The sequence below is a fragment of the Meles meles genome, chromosome 8, assembly GCF_922984935.1.
Source record: "Meles meles chromosome 8, mMelMel3.1 paternal haplotype, whole genome shotgun sequence".
Taxonomy (NCBI): domain Eukaryota; kingdom Metazoa; phylum Chordata; class Mammalia; order Carnivora; family Mustelidae; genus Meles; species Meles meles.
In genome coordinates, this window is record NC_060073.1 from 100,660,674 (window position 1) to 100,684,859 (window position 24,186).

Consider the following 24,186-nt stretch of genomic DNA (forward strand, 5'->3'; position numbering starts at 1 on the left):
GATCCCTGCTAACAGCCAGCAAGAAAGACAGACACCTCAGTCCTAAAGGTGCAAGGAACTGAATTCTGCCAACAATCTCCATGGGCTTGGAAGAGAAACCCAAGCTTCAGATGAGATTCTAGACTTAGCTGACATCCTGATTTCAACCTTGAGCAAAACATCCAGCTCACCTGACTCAAACACTGTAAGAATGGAAATTTGTATGGTTTTTAAGCAGCTAAGTGTGTGGTCATTTATGATATGTAACTAGAGGTTAATACAATGGATTTCTATGACTTTCTTCTACATATATCTTTCTGTGCTTCTGTTTGTGCATGCATGTGTATCTGTGTGAGCAAAAGAAAGAGAAAGAGAGAGAGAGGAAGAGAGAAGATGATGAAATCATTCTATCATCTTTAGCAGATACGTTTCATAAGAAGCAAAATTTAGTTTAGGTCTAGAATTATCTACCATGGATGATGAAGCTGACACATGAAAATGGGTTTTCGGTTTTCAATTAAATGCTGGGTGCTCTCTCTATTCCCATAGGGAGAGATACCGAAGGCGTGGAAAATGATGAACGTGAGCCTCGTCACAACGTTCTTCCTCATGGGTCTTCCCCACGCTCCAGCAATGGACGTCCCCCTCTACGGAATCTTCTTGGTGATTTATGTACTCACTGTGCTGGGGAACCTCCTCATTCTGCTGGTGATCAAGGTGGATTCCCACCTCCACACCCCCATGTACTACTTCCTGACCAACCTGTCCTTCATTGACATGTGGTTCTCCACCGTCACGGTGCCCAAAATGCTGATGACCTTGGCGTCGCCAGGAGGCAGGGCCATCTCCTTTCCCAGCTGTGTGGCCCAGCTCTACTCCTTCCACTTCCTGGGGAGCACCGAGTGTTTCCTCTACACTGTCATGTCCTATGACCGCTACCTGGCCATCAGTCACCCGCTCAGGTATGCCAGCATGATGAGAGGGAGGACTTGTGCCCTCCTGGCCACCAGCACGTGGCTCAGTGGCTCTCTGCACTCTGCTGTCCAGACCACACTGACATTCCGTCTGCCCTACTGTGGGCCCAGCCAGATCCAGCATTACTTCTGTGATGGACCTCCCATCCTCAAGCTGGCCTGTGCAGACACCTCTGTCAATGAGATGGTGATCTTTGTCAACATCGGGGTCGTGGCCTTGGGCTGCTTTCTCCTGATAGTGCTGTCCTATGTGTCCATCGTCTGGTCCATCCTGAAGATCCGCACCTCAGAGGGGAGACACAGAGCCTTTCAGACCTGCGCCTCCCACTGCATTGTGGTCCTTTGTTTCTTTGTTCCCTGTGTTTTCATTTACCTGAGGCCAGGCTCTCGGGATGCCGTGGATGGGGTTGTGGCAGTTTTCTACACGGTGCTGACACCCCTTCTAAACCCTGTGGTGTACACTCTGAGGAACAAGGAAGTGAAGAAAGCTCTGTGGAAGCTTATACACATAGTAACATATTCCCGGAGCAACTAAACACCAGAAAGTAGATATCATCATTTTTCTAAAAAAAATACTAATGTAATTTGGTCACCAAGGTGCAACATATACACGTGTAGTTCTCAGTGTTAAATGTTCTCCAAAACCATCCACTCAGATATATTTGTTTCACCGGTTTGTCTGAGAAACTTTTTAAAAGTCAGAATTAAATTTTATTGATGATGAACTTGCCTAAGTTTTGGCCTATCAAATTTTTCTCTGTGAATTTTTTCTGTCTCTTTCATTCCATTTTGTTGAGCTACGGTTGACATATAACATTGTTTTGCCTTCTTAAAAATTATGTATTCTGCTTGGAACTCAGACACCAGGGTTGTTTTAGTCATATACCTGTTTGTAATATGCTTTTTTTTCAAAAATTTTTGCTTGAGGTTTACGTGCACAACTTGGGAATTACCCTCCTGAGCATAGTGTCCAAGGACAGCAGCAAATATCAGAGTCACTAAGTCATAGTTGCAGCTGTGTGACTGCCTTCTCCATCAGTTAGTGGCTCTGTGTTTGTGTGTGGGTCCCAGTGTGACCACTCCTCTTCCTGGCACATCATGACCATGTTCATTGCTCCCACACTGAAAGAGCTCTAAGCTCTGAGCAGCTCCTTAACTCTCCAGGTGGGACTGTCAGGACAGGCTGTGGTGCTAACGTGCTCCTCTCAGGAACTGCCAACAACCGCCACCTTGCCAGGGTCCTGCAGTTTCCCAGGCTGGGTGAGGCAGATCAGGAGGAAGGTAAGGACAGAAACCATTGGTCTCCACCACATATTCTGACCTTGATTTCTTATGCTATCTGACCAGATGTCCACAGTTAGCACCGAACCATTCAACACTGGATTCTTTTACCACAGCTGGTGGCAGCTGGTTGTCTGCCCATGGAGGTCCTGCTCCTACCCACTTAGAGTCTTGGAAATCCAGCTGTACCTGGTCTAAGACAGGAACACCCACATTGCAAGCTGGGGCCAATGATATTTCCTATGTAGAAAGTAGAAAAATGAAAATATCTTTAAGTAACCTGTTCATGGGATTACAACATTTGTTTTACAAATCAGAAAAAAAGCCTAGAGAGGACAAAACCCCCTGAAAATACCTATTTAATGCTACATGGCCCATGCTTGTGGGCGTCCACATATAATGGATGAAATGCTATACTTGCACCCAAACAAAAGCAAACATTGGCTCAATATTTGGAAATAATTCTATGACCTGCTCCTCAATTTTCCATCTCAAAAATGACCCTCTCTCAAAATACTGTTATGAGGATTAAATGAGTGTATAGAAGTGGTTTGAGTGACAGTGATCTATAATAAATTCTTTTTTAAAGATTTTATTTATTCATTCATTCATTCATTCATTCGAGAGTGAGAGACAAAGGCAGAGCAGGGCAGGGAGGGGCAAAGAGAGGGAGAAACAGAGTCTCCGCTGAGCCAGGAACCCAACACAGGGCTCCAGCCCTGGACCCTGAGACCATGGCCCAAGCCAAAGGCAGATGATTGACTGAATGAGCCACCAGGCACCCCAGTACATTCTCAATTAGAGATCTAAAGTTTAAACCTGGGGCCACCAGTCAGGTAGCCTCATTCTCAGAATCATTCTCTTCACAACTTCTGTCAATGATTCCCAGCCACCAAAATAATATTTTTGAAGATACATGAATGTTGGTTTCTTTAAATCACCTTCTAGATAATAAATCTAGCTAATTATGGACAATGTAATCATTCTGATTCATTATTTTCATAAATTTTTCTACTCCTATATTTACTAGCCTTCAAGGAATTTATAGGAAAGTATCTGAAACATTAAATTATAATGAATTAAGTTTTTCTAGAATAATTCAGAGGCAAACACAGTCAACATTATTGAGCTTCGGATAAATGCTAGACACTTTGTAAATTAATTATTGTAAGAACCCTATAAGATAGGTTCTGCTACTATAAAAAAAAAAAGAAAATGATGGCAGTTTAGATAACTTGATAAAGTCACACACTAGTAAGGAATATAGTCAAGGTTTAATTTCAGGCTATCTGGTACCAAAGCTCATGGTGGTAAATTCTACTGTACCTTATAATCACTAATTTCAGGAACTTTCTATTTGGGGGAGAGCAGAGTCATATCAATGAACACAGTAATTATTGAAATAACAAAACACAGATCTTTGAATAGTTATGTGCATTTTATAACTGAAATGTAAGATCTTGTTGAAAACTACATTTCCCCCGTAGACCAGGAAAAGTGTATGATCTACTCTACCTCCACCTGAGATTGCAAGTGTGTCATACCATGGTGTCATCCGATCCGTTTCCTGATGTGTTCTGAAGGTGTGGGTTCCTCTGGGAAAAATACTGTCTTAGTCCCTTAGTCTCTACTACATCAATACCTCTTATTTCTTTAGAATATTCTCCCTGCTACTGACCCTTCTATTTCCAAACATTTACTTTTTGAGGGACCCAACTTCTGATCCACACTGAATGTATTAGGTGTCATTCCTAAACAGATGCCATCACTTTCTCTCAATGCTGTCCCTACCTTCTTTGTTCAAGTCCCTGGTAACTTGAGTTTCTTCAATGCTTCCATTTGGAGATAAAGCTATCACATCAAACTTCCTATGTCTACACCAAAATCCCTTTTTCATTTTTCTTCAACATTTGTCTCTGTAGTATGATTGACCCAACAAAAGTAACCCTGACCCTCGGAAGCTCTTCCCATAGTCTCTGTTCACACATTTCTTCTTCATGCAATTGGGAAGGGGGTAAGAGAAGAAATAGAGAAAGAAGACAGAGGTAAGATGGCATGAAGAAATTCCAGAAAATAAAGAACAATGTTGGATAACTTTAAAACTTTAATAATAAATCCTTTGCATTTTCAAATAACAATTGGAGCACCATCTTTTGTAAATACTTCATTGTGTTGTTAGTATGCTCCAAGAGATGTTAGTACTGCTTCCAAAAGAGGGAAATAAAAAAGAATAAAATACAGGAGAATTGATATCTGCATTCCACATGGGGAGCAATGAAATGTGAGCAAATGTCTCACCACATCATGTCACAGTTTGATGATGTATTCTCCTGGGTTTCTCCTCAAAATAGTAGCTCTGGAGTATTGACCTTCTCCACTGAGGCTCTTAATGACTGGTACCATTTCACTGAATTTTGAAAATGTTGTTTGGTAGAAGCATGATGTGTCTGATGGATTCCTTGAAGCTATATTTGAGAATGTTGTTTGGTAATAGCGTGATGTGTCTGATGGATTCCTTGAAGCTATATTTTCTGAGTTCACTGGTGGTTGAAAACCATCTATGTTATAGATGTTGTAGCTGAATTATAAGAAGTAATTAACTAAAAGAAAAAATCAGGCTCAAATTATGAATGAATAGGGTGACTTTTATAATGATCCCAGTGCTGATACTGGTTCATTCACTCATACTTTCTTAAATAATTAATCAGTGCAGTAATTCCTTCAAAAATTTAAATTAGGTGACACCTATATTTAAGGCACAGGAAATACAGGGCATCAAGACTGTGTCTATGCTCCAGAACTCCAGAGTTCAATGAGAAACACACAAGTACACAAGTGAATCTTACAGTGTCCTACTGTGCGTATGGAGTGCTACAGTAAATGATGTGATATCTGACACAGATTAAGTAGTAGAGGGAATTACCACCTGAAAATGAAGAAAATAACATATCCAGATAACAAACACTTGCTTCAACGACATAATTCAAAATAAATAATTAGTACATATAAAATATGAATAACACAAAGGTGATTTCAGTCTATGTGTTTTGGAGTCTGCTCCAAATTTACAGAGCTTCTGTTCTCCAGGCCAAATCATAATGCATATTGAATCTTTTCGTTCTAACAAGAAGAAAATTTGGACACAGGAGACTAAACCCAAGGCATTTCACATGTCTTTTTATTGTCTGAAAATCTCGTATCCTGACAAGGCATACGTGTTGACCAGCCTCTGCCCCCACCCAACCACAGGAAAGCCACAAGAAGGTGTAATGTCACCATGTCCTCGAGGGAGAGGTGAGGATTAAGTGGGCTGCATGAAGTCTGACTAAGGTCTAACTCAAATGTTTGCAGTGTGACAATATTTTTCTCGCTGTGGGTAAGATTAAGACAAAGGCATATCTCTTTGGTAGAATAGGGGGACATTATCAAAATGGGTATAAATAAGAGTCATATCTTTCTTCAAGGTTATCACTATCAAATTATTTTCAGGGCCCTTTTTTCCGTGTTTGGATGCCCATATTATCACAGTGACCAGGGGGCATACATATTAGATCAAAGGAGACATTGGTGAAACCCTACAGACTTGTTATCACTCTATTCCTCCAATTCACCTATAGTCAGCAGGGGCTAGGGAAAGCCATGTAGAATTCTGAAAACAGTGAAATTTGTGCCCCAAATGACGGGGGTCAGATGCCCTACTGATAGCACTTCAGATCATTAGATAGAAACAGAAGGCACAGGGCTCTCATGGAGTGAGCTGTGTGCGGGTGAGACATGGGAGGAAATCTATTTAGTTCTCCAAAGGCTGCCGGTTGGCTGTATATTCACACATGTGACAATATGATATGAGGGTATTGAAATCAGTAACAAAGTGTGACAAACCATTCATAGGTGGACCACATTCTAAAATCAACACAGAAGAGCAAAGTCACAACAGGCAGCCTGCTGTGTGTTAATTACACATCCTTGTCTGATGGGTCCAAGAAAAGCCTTGATTTTCAGTGTGCTCCAGTCTGCCTTGTTCTAAGAAGGCAAGGACAGCTTCCAACTCTTTATATATTGGAGATGAAACCAGAAGTCACAAATCATGACTTTTTAAGCTCAAGAACTGAGCATTATTTTTACATGATACAATAGTTATTCAGATTTGCTTATTGGTATGATTTTGTTTAACTTTCTCTTCCTTCTTATATCACAAATGCTCATTTCAGGATAAGTTCTATTTATTGTGTTGCATGTTTTGAAGTTACTTGGCATGATTGTACTAGTGTTAGAAACTCCATTTTTTTTATTTTTTTAAAGATTTTATTTATTTATTCGACAGATATCACAAGTAGGCAGAGAGGCAGACAGAGAGAGAGGGAGAAGCAGGCTCCCCGCTGAGCAGAGAGCCCGATGTGGGGCTCGATCCCAGGACCCCGAGATCATGACCTGTGCCGAAGGCAGAGGCTTAACCCACTGAACCACTCAGGCGCCCCAGAAACTCCATTTTTTAATGTCTCTAAATGTTACTATTTCACACTCAGATTTGACAGTTAATCAACATTCAGTTATATTTATTTTTTATGGAAACATGGTGGATACACAATGTTACATTAGTTTCAAGTGTATGACATTGTGCTTGGATAAGTCTGCACATTATGCTCTGTTCACCGGAAACATAGCTTCCATCTGTCACCACATGACGCTGCTACAATATCACTGACTGTATTTCCTATCCTGTGCCTTTCCTCCCTGTGACTTACTTATTCCACACCTGGAAGCCTGTACCTTTTGCTCCCCTTTGCCCACTTCACCCCTGCCCCCAGACCCACCCTTCTGGCAGCCACCAGTTCTCAGCATTTAATAGCATACAATTCTGGATTGACAGTTATCCTCTCACACTCTTTGCAGTTTATTTCCATATTTGTCGACTTGTATCATTGCTGAGGCTCAATCAGCTGTTCAAGTAGTATTTCACTGAAGAATAATTTATTAAAAACAATTTTGACAAGTCCTATATTTTGAAGGTGTTTTGCTAATTCATAAGAATTTGGGATTTTAATAGCTTCCTGTTAAATTGATTCTTTTATATTTATGAAATGCCCTTTATACTCAGCCACAAAACAAATGAAATCTTGCATTTGTGACAACATGGATGGACCTATATTATGCTAAGTGATAGAAATCAGAGAAAGAATGACAAATATCATATGATTTCACCTACATGTGGAATCTAAACAACAAAAAAATAAACAGTAAAACAGAAACAGGCTCTACAAATAGCAAATCGCTCAAACAGAGAACTAACTAGTGGGAGGGGAGGAAGTGGAAGGATGAGCAAAGTAGGTGAAAGAAATAAGGAGGTAGAAACTTCAGTTATCAAATAACATGTCACTGGGATTAAAAGTGCAGCAAATACATAATTTGTGTAGTGACCGATGATGACTACGCTTATCCTCATAGCCTTTCCTAATACAGATCATCGTCAAATCACTACAACTAATGCAATATTGTATATCAACTAGACTTCAATAAATTTTTTTAAAAATATCTTTCATGCTTCTTACTTCTTACCTTAAAGTTCACCATATTTGATAATTAATATAGACTTGGGTTTTTTCCTGGTGTTTTTGTGGCATACATTTTCCATTCTGGTACTTTCCATTTTTTAATTTCCATTCTTTGTATTTAATATAGTTTCTTATAAACTAGATAATTAGGAATTTTCCAGGCTGTCTGTATCATTTTTATATTATTTAAGGTGGTTATTTTATCTGTAATTGCTGATATAGTTAGATTAAAATTGAACATTTTGTTACTTGCTTTCAATTCTTACCTTAAATTCTTTTTTCTTTATTCCCATAATTTTTCTGTCTTCCTTGTATTAATCAAAGTATTTAGTGTATTTAACAAGGGCTTTCATTGTTTTATTTACTTTTGTTTTTACCTGTTTTCATTATTCTTTATCTTTTTATGATATTCAATATAATTTTTAATATTATAATTTACTTATTTTAGCACTTTACAACATCCTAAAAAATCCAAAACCCTTATAATCATTAACTCCATGTAACAACTTATACATTTTTATATTTTGCCCTATATTTTATTTCTAATTATGTTATAAACCTCATAGGACATTATCTTACCTATCATCATTACGCACTTAAATTGCTTTCAACATGTTTTGTTTAATATGGATTATTAGAGAATTTTGAATCTTTCCACATGTTTCCACTTTAAAATTCTTAATGGGTCTCTCCTTGGGCGCCCACACTTATCACCATGTCCTCTGGATGATGCTACACGAGTTTTTCTCCCACACCAGACGATGACCTTCATGGATGCAGGGACTTTGTCAGTTCTTCGGCTGTTTCTATTGCTTATTACATAACATAACATTCAGTCGATGTCCCATAACATTTTGTGAGTTAAGTAGAATAGTATGATGTTTCAAGACACTAGAAAGAATCCATGTGAACCCAATGGCTAAGTAAGTTTGATCAAACTCATCCTCAGTTTTCTCCTTTGCAAGTTGAGTAGGGTCATTCATAGACTAAGCCATATCAGTCTGGTTTATTGAAGTGAACACTAGAAGTTGACCTCTTAAATAAATCACTGTTTCGTGGCTTACACTGCTCATACCTGTATAGATAGTACAATTTTCTTCCCAGCATAGCCTCATGACTTACTTAGAGCAAGAGATACAATGTAGCACAGATGGTTGTCTCGCTAAAGCATCTCTGGAAGGCAGGTGCTACAAATCTGAGGAGTCTGACAAGCGATCTCCAGTTCCAACAGGTGCCCATAAGTTTCTCTTCTTCTCTTCTTGGTATGCTAGGCAGTGTTGACATTTATTGCATCAACAGGATACATGTGACATTTAAATTAAGCATTTATTTTCAGAAAAACTACTTTATGCTATAATATAGGCGTATATTTGAATGACTCCTTTGGGTTCATGGCCAAACTCTTACCTCCCCAGTGTCCGAAGTTCATTTTACACTTTAAGTCAAACAAATGTGAACTACTGATAACATAATTACACAGGTCTGATTACTAGGTATTGTTCTAGAACTGGAAAATAATTTCAATATTTATTGGTAGTATTTTTTTCTCTAAGATAATTTTCTTATTTTTCACATATTTGCTATTTGTCCCTTATTTACTCACAAAAGTAATTTTAAGACTGCTGAAATTAGAAGCTTTGCATTTAAGATAATGGTCAGGAGCTCCGTAAATATAGAACAACAATCTAGACAGTTTAATCCAGTAAAATAGTGCATAGAACACATAAGTAGATAAATATTTACTTTAAAAAAACTTGAAAGTCAAAGTGAAAAAATTAGAGTTATAGAGTTTTTGTCATCTCATAAATGTGGATAAAGCCATTCTTGAGAATCAGGTTCTTTTGGTGTGATATTATATAATGTAGAATTTCATCAGATGGATACTATATTATATAACGAATTGCAAATATTACATGTGATTTTCTTCAAGATAATGGCTTGAAAATTGAAAGAGATTTTTAGGTTGTTTGATTTAAATTGGCAAAATAAAATATATGTGAATTGTACCGAAGAACAATTCTGCAAAATATTTATTTGAGGATAGGAGTAACCACTTTTCTGATGATTTACTTGGGTAGAACATAAACAAGAATAAGCCATCATCCTTCCTCTTAGATTACCACCTAAATGGTTGCGGTTGTGTCTACTGGGATTCTGGCAAGAAATTAAGAGGGAAAATTTTTAAATGTATTAAATTTTAATTAAAAAATTAAGATGGGATCATTGAAATATTCCTTACAAGTATAATGTTCATGTTGGTGGTTTGATTTAATTCTAAACAAATACAAAAGAAGCTAGTCATATCTGGCCTTTCTTCATTATTTATGCTGAGAGAATACTGACTGACTTCTCACCTTGAGCAATGCTTTCTTCACTTCCTTGTTCCTCAGAGTGTACACCACAGGGTTTAGAAGGGGTGCCAGCACCGTGTAGAAAACTGCCACAACCCCATCCAGAGCATCTCGGGAGCCTGGCCTCAGGTAAATGAAAAGACCAGGGCCAAAGAAACAAAGGACCACAATGCAGTGGGAGGCACAGGTCTGAAAGGCTCTGTGTCTCCCCTCTGAGGTGCGGATCTTCAGGATGGACCAGACGATGGACACATAGGACAGCACTATCAGGAGAAAGCAGCCCAAGGCCACGACCCCGATGTTGACAAAGATCACCATCTCATTGACAGAGGTGTCTGCACAGGCCAGCTTGAGGATGGGAGGGGCATCACAGAAGTAATGCTGGATCTGGCTGGGCCCACAGTAGGGCAGACGGAATGTCAGTGTGGTCTGGACAGCAGAGTGCAGAGAGCCACTGAGCCACGTGCTGGTGGCCAGGAGGGCACAAGTCCTCCCTCTCATCATGCTGGCATACCTGAGCGGGTGACTGATGGCCAGGTAGCGGTCATAGGACATGACAGTGTAGAGGAAACACTCGGTGCTCCCCAGGAAGTGGAAGGAGTAGAGCTGGGCCACACAGCTGGGAAAGGAGATGCCCCTGCCTCCTGGCGACGCCAAGGTCATCAGCATTTTGGGCACCGTGACGGTGGAGAACCACATGTCAATGAAGGACAGGTTGGTCAGGAAGTAGTACATGGGGGTGTGGAGGTGGGAATCCACCTTGATCACCAACAGAATGAGGAGGTTCCCCACCACAGTGAGTACATAAATCACCAAGAAGATTCCGTAGAGGGGGACGTCCATTGCTGGAGCGTGGGGAAGACCCATGAGGAAGAACGTCGTGACGAGGCTCACATTCATCATTTTCCACGCCTTTTGTGTCTCTCCCTATGGGAATAGAGAGAGCACCCAGCATTTAATTGAAAACCGAAAACCCATTTTCATGTGTCAGCTTCATCATCCAATGGTAGATAATTCTAGAGTCAAACTCAACTTTGCTTGTTACAAAAATTATTTGCTAAAGATGATAGAATGATTTCAACATCAACCCCCCCCAACCATGCTCACAGGCAAACAAAGGCACGTGCACACAAACTGAGGCACATGCAGATCTATGCAGGAGAAAGTCATAGAAATCCATTGTATTAATCTCGAGTTATATATCATAAACAACCACAAACTTAGCAGCACAAAGGAAATGCAAATTTCCTTTCTTACAGTGCTTGAGTCAGGTGAGCTGGGTGTCCTGCTTAAGATTAAAATCAGGATGTCAGCTAAGCCTGGAATTTCAGCTAAGGCATGGGTTTCTCTGTCAAGCCAATGGAGATTGTTGACAGAATTCGGTTCCTTGCAGTTTTAGGACTGAGGTATCTGTATTTCTTGCTGGCTGTTAATAGGGATCCTCAGCCCCAGCTTTAAAGCCCACCGGCAAGTCTTAATCACCAAGTTGCATAATTAATTAATGCAACCAAGTTGCATATTGCCAGCTTGATGTCCCATCTGATAACACAGCAGCTTACTCCTATAAAGCCAGTAGGAGAACCTCTCCCAGTTTGCTGTGATAAAGTGTGATGTAACAGAATGCATCATGAGTGATAACCTATCACAGTTACAAGTCTCACCCATATTCAAGGGGAGGCAATGTAGCAGGGAGTCAGGGAGTGTACACCATGGGGCAACAATGGAGGGAAGGGGGCTTTGGAATTCTATTTTGTCTCCAGAGTTCATGTGGTAACTTAATGAATCAAGAATTTTATTGCTGTTGGGGCGCCTGGGTGGCTCAGTGGTTTAGGCCGCTGCCTTCGGCTCGGGTCATGATCTCGGGGTCCTGGGATCGAGTCCCGTGTCGGGCTCTCTGCTCTAAAGGGAGCCTGCTTTCCTCTCACTCTCTCTGCCTGCCTCTCTGCCTACTTGTGATCTCTCTCTGTCAAAATAAATAAATAAAATCTTTAAAAAAAAAAAAAAGAATTTTATTGCTGGGGCACCTGGGTGGTTCCATGGGTTAAAGCTTCTGCTTTTGGCTCAGGTCATGATCCCAGGATCTTAGGATCCAGCCCTGCATCAGGCTCTCTGCTCAGCAAGAAGCCTGCTTCCCTTCCTCTCTCTCTGCCTGTCTCTCTGCCTACTTGTGATCTCTGTCAAGTAAATAAATTAAAAAAAAAAAAAAAGAATTTTATTGTTGATAGCAATGCACACTTCAAATGTCTACACTACACCTGAATAATTGTGGGGGTTGTCATATATAACTTAATGCCAGTAATACTAGTTGAAATGTTATAAGTATTAAATAAGATAATAAATGTGATCCTTAATAAAGTATTGGCACTTGGGAGCTGCTCAAAAAATAATAATGAATCATACAAAATGGTTGCCTTGTGATACAGAACTGCCTGCCTATCTATATATTTATCTATCTCCCCCAATCTATCTATAGAGAAGGGGGAATGAGAGGAAAAATAAATTCTCTTTGTGCTGTGAGACTTCTCAGTTTCAAAGCTACTTTGAGGAAGGTTTCATCCCTCATATTGGTGTCTCATTACAACCACCACCTGCTTAGAAAAGGATTTCCCTCAGTAGAGGTTGGGAAACTCAACTCCATGACATGATTCCTGTCTTCTTCCATTCGATTCAGAAAATACCAAGCCTTGTACACTGCTGGTTCCATACTTCTTTCACACTAGGCTATCCTTTATTAGGTCCTAAGAACATAAAATTAATATGAGTTCTCCCAAATCAATCCATTGGTAGCTTTTTAATATATATTCTTCCATCTTAAATAGCTAGACATTTTCCATTTTGCTTTGTTAGAGATAATATCCCTCCCTCCATCTTTCACTCCTCATACTCATTCAGGCAACACCTTTATAAGAGAAAACATCTCCATCAAGTGTATGGCTCTTATTTAAGACCTACTACCTGAGACAGGAAGAACAGAACCAACACCAGAGAAAGGATGTTGCCATCTTGACATCAAGAAAAGTTGGGATTCTACACAATGAAAATTGAGACAGAATTGATATTTTTAAAATTTAACCCAAATTCATGTTCAGTTCATGATCATTATTAATTATTCTTTGAGGAAAACTGTGAAACTGGCTCCACAATATGAGAGAAGCCAGGATCGCTGATCCCAGCAAAGTTTAGACCAAAAGTATCCCATGTCTAGACAGTGTGGCTTAAGCTACACCTAATCTGTAATTTTCATGGGTGAAGGGGAGTGGGAGATTCAGGCTTCCAGTATGGAATGAATAAGCCACGGGAATGAAGGTACAGCATAGGAAATAGAATCAATGGTATTGTATAGTGACAGATGGTAGCTGCGCCTGTGGTGAGCAGAGCATAAAGTACAGAGAATGTCGATCACTACGTTGTACACCTGAAAACAGTGCGACATTGTGTGTCAAATATACAAGCACACACAAAAAGTGTTAATCTATATTTTTCCAATATGAGAATAAATAACAGAGACAAAATTGTCATAATCACCTATGTGGATATCAGAATTCAAGAACTGGTACAAATGTATCTGAAGTTTCTACTTTACCAGTGGGATCCCATACCCAAGATATCTCCATATTCACATTAGATGAAATATGAACCTTTTAGTCAGGTGAATTATAGAGTAGCCTGAGATTTAAGGCAGGACTGTCCATTAGAGGTGTCAAAGTTTTATTTGCTTGTCCATGCTGCAACAATTTTGTCCTTATTTGTAGGTTTTTAATTAATAAGTGTGTGTGTGTGTGTGTGTGTGTGTGTGTGTGTGTGTGTGTGTGTAAAGAGAGAGAGAAACAGGCAGACAGAGATGGGATACAGAGAGAGTGACAACATGAGACTTGATAACCCAGTGTAGAAAGATGTCTAACAATGCCCAAGCATCTTATCTCTCAGGGAAATTTCAAGAGGGAAAGAAGAGAAACTAAGAGAAATCTACCATTTTAAGAACTCACCTTACAGTATGTGATTTATTTCCATATAAAACTCATCTGGTTTTTTCTTCCAATTTTTTACTATCATTTTTGAGGCTGTAGTCAAGTTATTACTCAAAGAACAGACATACCTGTGATTCTTTGGTGAAAGTGGCTCATTTCTATTCAAGGACCAAACTAGTTGAAGTGCAGGGAATGGAAACTAACAATGGCTAGATGGGTAGGAAATTAACTCATTTTGGTGACCCAGGGGAAGGATTGCTCTTGGGTTTCCAGGTTCTCTTGATGAGCAGAAAAACAACAAGAGGAGACTAATGAAAGATTTTTAATAATCATGCATAGATTTCCCACTGTGTTTGCTTTTTGAACCCTCCTGAGAACAGTTCATGTCTTTCTGAAACTTGTATTTATACCTAAGAGGAAGGAAGGAGGACACAGTTACCCTTTCCCCTCAACAGTGATACAGATAAACACAGAGTTGCTCATTCTCAATCTAAACTTGTCCAGAATCCATAAATGGTCACCACCTGTCCCCACGCTCCATCTCAATGCAACTCTCTCATCCAGCATCTTTTTAAGCTGTGTTTAAAACATAAAACTTTCTAGCCTTTTTTGGTTGTTTAGAGCTTTAGAGTAGTTTTTCTTAAGGAAATTCCTAAGGATACCTAACTATTTCCCAGTTGCACATGTAATAGATTGCATTGTTGTTACAAATTTCATGGTCTTATATGCCTATGTAACCCTTGACATATTAAAGCAGATCTTAGTTTGTAAATAAGCTTTTCATGCAATATATTGATTTCTTTGTTTTAAGGTAATAGTCTTTTTCTTATTGGTTTGTCAGAACTATTAAAATTAAGGTGACTAATTCAAGTTATTAATATCAAGTCTCTTGCTGGCTTGGATGAAGGAGAAAGCTTCCTCCCCCATAGTGTTGGTACAAATCTGTATAGTTACAGTGCCTTCTTTAGGAAAGCAATATGACAGTAGTTACTGAATTTAAGATTGTATGTGCTCTTAATTCCAATAATTCCACTCCAGGAATCTATTCATGATTATAAAAGCACCAGGATATGGTGTCTTCATTCAAACATGTGTGTTGATACATAGTTTCTAATGGAAAAACAACTGAAAACGAAGTAGATAACCCTAGAAAGAATAAATCAAGGTGTTGTTACATCATGAAATCTTAAGTAGCTACTAAAAGACTGAGTTACACCCATTCCAATTAACTCTGGGTGGCTTTCATGGGATATTTTCAATGGGGGAGGGAACATGATGCCCAGAAGTGTGGTTAACATTGTCTCATTTGCTTAAAGCAAATAATCACAAACCGTATATTACACAGACATAGAGAAAGGGGTAAAAGGATATGAATGAGGTTATTAATCTGGAGTTGAGAATGGTGGTGTGAAAAACAGACAAAATATTTTCAAATATTGTATGTATGTGTTGTATGTATTAGTATTAAAATACTAATATAGCATATGAGATGTAATCTAATTCCTTTAAAATTTTGTTATTTTATACACAAAAGCCAGAAATAAAGGAATTGAATCTTGATCTACTGACCTGTATAGGGATGCTGATATTATATAGTTTAAGTAAAAAAGGAAGCTAAACAAAACTTTATATTTCAGTTGAAACACATTTCCCCATATACTCTCTCTCTCTCTCTCTCTCTCTCACACACACACACACACACACACACACACACACTCATGTAAGAAACCCCTAGAAAAACCACTGAATCAAAGTTGGAGAAGTAACAGGAAACAGGAACAGGAAGAATTATTGCAGAATCGTGCCTAATACGTGATGACGGCCCACTGATGTTTCATGGAGGGCTGCAGTCCACAGCGGCTCACCGTCACCCCAGACACGAACCCCTTACAACCCTGCAGGATGCTGCCACCCTGCCTTTCCAATCTCTGTGTTCTTAACCTTGTCATGGCCATCCTCTGAATCTCCTCTCTCGCATGTGCCTTTTACTGCCCTTGCTTCTGACCCAAAGTCTAAGTTGACTACCTTATTGGTCAAGTCTAGATCCCATGTCCATGTTCCATATTTGCTAGAGGGAATGGGAAAGCATCTGGTATTTCTATAGGAAAATGTTTGCTGTTTCTACAGCAAATGCAGCCCCAATTACAGGAAGAGGATTGAAATGATACAGAGTCACAACCTATGAACAAATGAGTATGCCAGTAAAGATCCATGGCTGTCCATTGCAATGACTGCACACCATCTGTATACATCCTTCCCCGCCTACTTACACACACATGATGTCGGCACCTACTACAGCATGACTGTAGTCCTCAGGTCACTCCCTTCACACATGGAGCCGTTCTGATATATCACCATTTATTCCATCTAGATCCAGCTCTATCATTGGTTCTGAGGCAAGTCGAGTTCAACATCGTGTGCCCTATGGACAAAACAGTAAAATTAGCATGAACACATCCTAGATATAATAATGGACTGAATGGGGGGAGGAAAATAAAATATGGAAACACATACATACCAAAGCAATGTAGAAATACAAGTCGAAGGTACAACTGGTTATGAGGGAATAGCTCACATTGAGGACTTGTCTTCTTCCACACATTGTCTCATCAGGATGCTCAGCATGTCAGTGTTGTCAGTGGGGTGAATCACAACATTGTTTCTGCAAGACACCACCATGGGTTTTTGTTTGGTTTTATTTTGTTTTTTTATGATTTTATTTACTTATTTGACAGAGAGAGTTCACAAGTAGGCAGAGAGGCAGGCAGAGAGAGGAAGGGAAGCAGGCTCCCCACTGAGCAAAGAGCCCGATGTAGGGCTCGATCCCAGGACCCTGAGATCATGACCTGAGCCGAAGGCAGAGGCTTTAACCCACTGAGCCACCCAGGCACCTCAAGACACCACCATGTTTTGATCTTGCCAATATATTGCTTCAGTCATTTATGATTCATTTTTACATACAGATGTGTCATATGCAGGGGCTTCCCATGGAATTACCTAGATTCACTGTCTGGGTAAGGAAGAGGGCAGAGTAGAAAAATTACTGCCTCATGTGTTAGTGAAAATAAATTTTCAGCAGGGGGATAAAAGCCAATAATTTTATGTTGTATTACAGGCCAGATATTTTTCATCATATAGCTGGTCAAGAAAATGAAACCATGAAGAGCCCCCCCCATGTGGAAACAGGATTGCCAGGAGGAGTCGTGTCCTTTGTCCTATGTCAGTCCATCACATAGATCCTTGGAATTACTTATTTGGTACTTCAGGAGTAAAATGAAATAAAAGAAACTTGAGCACAGTACAAGCTGACATTGCTGAATATTATCAAATTGGACTAGATTATGTGGACTAGCCTAACTCACCGCAAGGCAACTGGATGACCAGAAGTGTCACCGACGTGGCAGTTTGTTTCTGTAGGCTCGACTCCCACAGTGTGGTTCAGATATGAATGTGCAGGGCATCTGGGCTATGTTCTATTTCCAACACACCGGCTCCTATTAGCATGATGTCACCGGTATAGTTACCCAGCATAATACCCTGTGGGCTCATGAGTGAACAAAGTCTCTACAGTGAAATTGTTACATAAAAAGCATGATCCAAAACTATACCTGTCACGTATGTGATAAAAAATTAGCTTTCAGTAAATCCATACAATGTGTAGGGAAGGCTATCTCTTTAAAAGACACAATTAAGTAGAAATTCTCGATTTTGTTGTGGTTGAATTATCAAAAGACATTATAAAGACAGAGAACAGCTAGGTTACACATTGAGTATATTTACTACACATAAACTAAATGGGGAACAAAAAGTAGCAGTAGTTGTATTATAGATAAATATATATAAATCAAGAGGTAAAGGAAACAAATAAATGTAATAAGCAAAAGCATATAGACTTTTCAGAGAAATGGAATATAAGAAAGGTAGGAAAACCAAAGAAACATGCTCAACCTCCTTAGTAATCACAGAAATGCATATTTAAACTATGATAATATATAAATGTATCAATATTAGATTTTTTAAAAGTGTCATCTGTGAATATACCAAGTACTAGTAAAAAAGTGGACCCCGTGAGCTCTCTTACTGTCTAGTTAATGTGAATATCGGTGTGGACATGAGATCTCCAACACAGGTACAGATCTGCCACTGTGTGGTCCAGCAGACCCTCTTCAGGGACCAACATAGATTTTGTACATGTGTGTTTCCTACCATGTGTAAACATATCCTTAGCAGCTCTGCTTACATGTAGTCAAAAAAATGTTCACAATTCAAGGGTTGTTTGAAAAGAGAATATTGTGAAAGGAGAGAGAGATAAAAAACAAGTTTTATTCATAAAAGAGAACCATAGAGGTTAAAAAAAATGAATAAACCACGGCTATGAAAATCAGTAAGTCTCAAAAACATACCTTTTAGGTAAGAATACTGCTATATGATTCCATTTATATTAAATTCAAAATACAAATGAACACATATTTGGTGAACTGTCAAAAGAAAATCAAGGGAAGGAGTAACAAATTTCAGGATAGTTATTACCTCTCATGGGGAGAACAGAGGATGTCATGGAAGAAAAGGACAAAGATGCTTCATGGTTCTTATAACATTTTATTCTGAAATTGGATGATGGTTATGCACATTTTTATTAGTATTTGTATATTTGTATTATGTATGCATTATATATACATCTAATTTGTAAACCTTTCAGAATACATAGGTATTTTTATATGTTGGGTTGCTGGGTGGCTCAATTGGTTAAACGTCTGCCTTCAGCTCAAGTCCTGATTCCCGTGGGATCGAGCCCCGTGTCCAGCTCCGTGCTCGGCAGAGAGCCTGCTTTTCCCTCTCCCTCTGCCTGCTGCTCTGATTACTTGTGCTCTTTCTCTGTCTCAAATAAATAAATAAAATCTTGAAAAAAAAAAAACTTCTGTATATTGAAAGTTTTAATATACACCTACATATTCGGAAACTGTTAACAATTAGATGTCTGTCTCAGTTGGAGGTGCAGCAGTGCTGAAGGCTGTGCCCGTATATTCTAGCAGGACCACGTCTAGATCTGGAGCTGTGAGATGAGTCAGGACTTCATTGCTACACTTGCAACTCTCTCTTGTTCCCACTTGTCCTACCGCAGTTAAGTGGGGATGACCTAGAGATTTCCATCCTGAATCTTTGAATCTTTGATAATAGTCTCAATCTCTATAAGCCTCTCCAAAGACACAAAAGATTTGATGACTATTTTGTTGGAAGTGAAGAGCCCCAGGGCTTCCACATGCCCCTCTCTATCAAAACATTCCCTACTTACTCCACAGGCAGGAAGCCAACGTGCGGGTTCTCTCAATTGCTGAAAACACCAATTGCACCTTCCCGCTGGTGAGCTAGGAAATATTGCAAGGTAATTTTCTGGTCTATGGTTTGCTCAGCTCTATTCCGCTCCTCTATTCTCATAGATGGGGGATTTCTTATCATCTATCTACACAGATTTGTAGGAGATTGTTTCCACTACCTACCCAGTATCATCTTTCTCCTTTGAACTTAATGTCTTTAGAACTGTTTTGTTCAAGTGTGAAATGGCGGGGGTGGGGGGGGGGGGTGTCCCGCTCTGGATTTTTCCTCCAGAGGGCCCTCCAGCTCTAATCAAAGTGTGTTTGACTTTAAAAGGATTGCCAAAATCACATGCTCCATCTAGCTCAGACTCTCTCTTTTTTTTTCTTAAGATTTTATTTATTTGAGAGAGAGAGCGAGAATGGGAGAGAGAACACAAGAGAGCAGAGAGGTCAGAGAGAGGAGTAGGCCCTTCGCCTAGCAGGGAGCCTGATGCAGGACTTGATTCTGGGACTCCAGGATCATGACCTGAGCTGAAGGCAGTTGCTTAACCAACTGAGCCACCCAGGCACCCCTAGCTCAGTCTCTTACTTGCCTATTGGAAGATCAAGACATTTCCGTCTGAAACAGTGTTGCCTGTCCTAGGAATTTACTCTTTCAAGCTGAGTGAAATTCAGAGGGCACTTTTAGGTAATTAACATATGGCATTCATGTAGCATTTTTGGCTTTAAAATGCTTTCAAATTTCATCTCCACATCTTTATGGAATAAACAAATAATGCAACTTTATCTCCAATGTACGAGAGAGAAACAGGAGAAGTGGTCCTTCCTGACGCCTGACCAGGTGTATGCTCTCAGGAGATCCTGTGCTTCAGGGACACAACCAGCAACGGAACAAACTTCCTGGAAAAGCCCTCGCTCCCATTTTGCTGTTAACAAAGCCCCACTGCACCTTATTTTCATGCAAGTTAATTGCCCCTGAAGGGGGAAGCAGAAGTGACATCAGCCCCCATGGGGACTATAGGAAGGAAGAAGCTGCTTTCCAGAAAGAGACTCCAGAGCTCAAAGCCCACAGACTTTGCGGCCAACCCTGAACAAGGCTACAAAGAGGACAGATGCGCCCAGAGAAGTGTACAAAAAGAGCACAGCAATGAAATCAAGCTGGGGCATATCGGGGAGCCCAGAGCACCTGCCCAGCTCAAAAAGGGGCTTCCCCAAGAAACAGCAAAGAGCAAGGAGCTGAAGCAAGCAGAAGGCTTGGCCTCCTATGGCCAAGTCACAGACAGGTAGAGACCATGAGCAGAGAAGACTCCAGAAGGGAGGCAGAGGTGGAGTGATGGAAAATCTTCTGAGATACATACTTATTAGAAGGCTGTGAGAGGCTGGGAACAGAGAGCTCAGCCAAGATTTCCTAACAGCCTGGACTTTACAAATACATGGTGGGGAGGGGAGGACCTTTATGCTCTGCTCACCAAAGACCTCTCAGAGTTTTCTGACCCAGATGAGTTTCAGCCTCTAGCTTAAGCCTAGTTCAGCTCATCCAGGGTTTGGAATGGCCAGAGAATGCTAGTGTTTGGGTACCAATGTCTTTTTCCCCAGGACTGCACGTGGAGACTGCTTCTTTTCCCATCACACAGATGAGTCTATCCTAAGTTGATAATATCATGTGAGCCTGACTAAATCGTGCACATCGTGTAGCTGGAGAAGTTTTAGTTTCTAATGGGGAAAGGAGGGTATTTTTTTGGATTTCCCAGGGGAGAAATTATTATTTCTATGTAAAGAGAAGAAGAAATTATAAAAATGAATGAAGACGGAGATGGCAGAGCAGTGGGGAGACAAGAGAAAAAGAACAGGACAAAAGGGAATTGAGGCTTGCAGGAAAATTGATCTTCTATGTGTAAGAACTAAATTTAAAATGTGAATTGATATGGATGCAGGAGAGATTTCTTTTTTTGGGTTTGAATCTACACCACCTTCTCTTCCCTCTCTTTGTCTCTCTGTTTTGTGTTGTTGTTGCTGTTCTTTTTAACAAAGGAGAAACTGAGACTAAGAATATTAAGAAATTTGTTCAAAATAATTTAATTAGTAAATAATGACGTTTGGTTGGAATTCTTATGATTTCAGGAGCTACATTAAGACCTAAGTGATATTATCCTGGATTCAGTGTCTAGATAACAGGGACATCCAGACAGAGGGGAATGCATTTCTTCTATAGGATTTAAGACTTTTTCAATTTTTCAGTGCAAGGGGAGCCTAGGTGGCACAGTCAGTTAAGCATCCAACTCTTGGTTTCGGCTCAGGTGGTGGCCTCAGCGTGGTGGGATCAAGCCCAGTGTGGGGCTCTGTGCTCAGCATGGAGCCTGCTTGGGTTTCTCTCTCCCTCTCCCTCTGTCCCTCCCTTCCACTCTCTCTCTTTCTCTCTCTAAAATAAATAAATGCACTTTTAAAAAAAGAAAAAAAGACACTTCCAGAGAAAGATATGCCACAAACATGGGATGAAAAGAAAATGAGACAAAGTCCCTTTGGAGCTCATAGTCTAATGGGGGAACTTGGGCATTCAGAAGGGCAAATTGCAGCATGTTTTGTGAGCCCAGGGAAACATGAAGGACTGTGGAGGCTATAAAGACCAACTGACCATTTCAGGGAAAGGGAGCAAAGGCCTTCCTTAGTAGATCACACATGATTGAGATTTGAAAGACGAGTAGAAAATTTTCAGGCATCAGCAGAGCAAGGCCCTTCTAGATTAAAGGGACTGATGCCAAAGAAACAGGAAAGAATGTCTGGCCATAGCACAAATTTGTGGAATGGAGCTCAGACAGGGGAGGCTGGGGAAATAAGTCGACACCATATTACAAAGCTCCTTGTTCTCTAGGCCATGCCAGTAATTTTACACTGTGCCCTTGGGTGCTATGGTGCCGATTAAGTTGGTAAGCAAGAAAGTGTCTAGGAAATCGCTAAGAATTTTCTCTGAAATTCTTTCAGAATAGATTCTATAGCTCTGTGGTGAGAGATTATTTAGTTTCTATGTGGTTTAGATCCTTCCCGATCTAATCAGCTTGCCCTGAACTCTCCTAGGTTTAACAAGGAAAGTCTCATGACCAGGAAATTGCTCAGTCCCCAGAAAGCCTGTTTGCATTAACAAGAGTAGTCTCTACAGCACTGACGAGAATTGGGAGGGATGATATCACGGATACACCATGACTGGTGGTATAGAAGGAAGTAGCCAGACGGCAGCCACAGCTACAATGTTGGGTCTTTTGCCGGTTCAGGGTCCAGTGGGAAACCAAATTTCATTCCACACCCTCTAAAGCCTTCTGAACGATTCTGGGAGGTGACATGTCATTTGGAATGCTTTGTCTCCACTTGGTAAACAGATTATTAAAGCAAAACTGAGTGGAAGGAAGGTGACACTGGGAAGGATCCCCTCACAGGAGCCCTAGGCCTCTGGAAGAGCTCTGGTCACGTCCCTCATTTCTACCTTTCCCTGTGGATAACTGCAGTCACCAGGAGTCCTGGGACAAAAGGCCTTTGTCATGCTGCTTCAAATCCGGACTGAGATCTGCTATGGGACAAGTCTCAGGAAGCTACCGGTTCACTTCAGACCTCAGGCATGATGCAATGAGTGGATTTGCCTGATAATGAGGACCATACCACATGCTTTGATGGAAAACAATAGCCAATGTTGATTGAGTGCTGCTATAGACTATGTGATTTTATTTAATCCTTACAACAGTCCTGTGAAATGGGCACAATGATTGTCCCCACTTATAGAATTAAGCAAGGAAAGGGGAAATGGGCTTTCCCAAGTTTACCAATGGTATAAGTGGAAGAGCTAGGATTTTTTTTCAAAGATGTTATTTATTTATTTGACAGGCAGAGATCACAAGTAGGCAGAGAGGCAGGCAGAGAGAGAGAGAGAGAGAGAGGAAGCAGGCTCCCTGCTGAGCAGAGAGCCTGATGCGGGAAGAGCTAGGATTTTTAATTCTGGTCTGACCTCTAAGCCATGATCCTAAGATTTAATACAAGCTTCCTTAGTAAACAGACAGACGGATGGATGGGTGGATGTATGGACGGACGGATGGACTGATGGATCAACTGACAGATAGATTGCACTTATCCAAAAGCAGAGAAAAAAGATGACAACAGGTGCCTTGTGGATGAGATTTTGTATTACTTCACTATCATGAAAAATTTTAAATGGCATGAGTAATTTTGAGATGCAGTTGGAATGAAAATGGTTATTTCTACACAGCTTTATTCAATGTGTAGCCCAAATAATACATGTTTAAAAATCTCTGCTGATTTTTATTGGGCACATCTACATTAGGAAATATAATTCCAACTCTCATGTTTTTAAATAAATAAGCTGTTAATTATCTCTCCAGTATATAGATCAGAGATCAAAGTGAAGGAAAACAATGGGATAGCCTTTCCTTCAGGGATCTGTTTAGGTTTTATATGACTGTACTTCTTTCTGACATGAAGAACTCTATGTACGGTCTTTCCTTCAGTCTCCTGAATTACATACGCATAACCTGTCACATAGGTTTTAACCTTGGAAAAAACTCTTGCTCCCTAGAACCCAGCAGAATCCCAAAATCCATGGTGGGTCGGGTGGGTAAGAGGGAAGGGAGGTTCGGTGTGGGGGTGACAGAATGATTTAGGACAAGAACTGCAGCACAGTCTCTCTCTTTCTGAGACCCTTCTGTGTCTATGTGTGGGAATGACACCGAATATATGCTCCATGCTTAGAGAATTTAATGGGCCTT

General features: G+C 40.2%; 2 protein-coding genes across 2 annotated transcripts; one reads left to right on the forward strand and one right to left on the reverse strand.

Moving 5' to 3' along the window:
* Positions 1–552: 552 nt before the first annotated feature.
* On the forward strand, positions 553–1,488 carry LOC123948840 (olfactory receptor 10G9). The gene has a single exon (XM_046015968.1). The coding sequence runs from the start codon at positions 553–555 to the stop codon at positions 1,486–1,488; it is 936 nt and encodes a 311-aa protein (XP_045871924.1).
* An 8,616-nt stretch (positions 1,489–10,104) lies between these two features.
* On the reverse strand, positions 10,105–11,040 carry LOC123949790 (olfactory receptor 10G7). The gene has a single exon (XM_046017422.1). It carries the CDS (start codon positions 11,038–11,040, stop codon positions 10,105–10,107), a length of 936 nt encoding a protein of 311 aa, XP_045873378.1.
* Between the last annotated feature and the right edge of the window lie 13,146 nt (positions 11,041–24,186).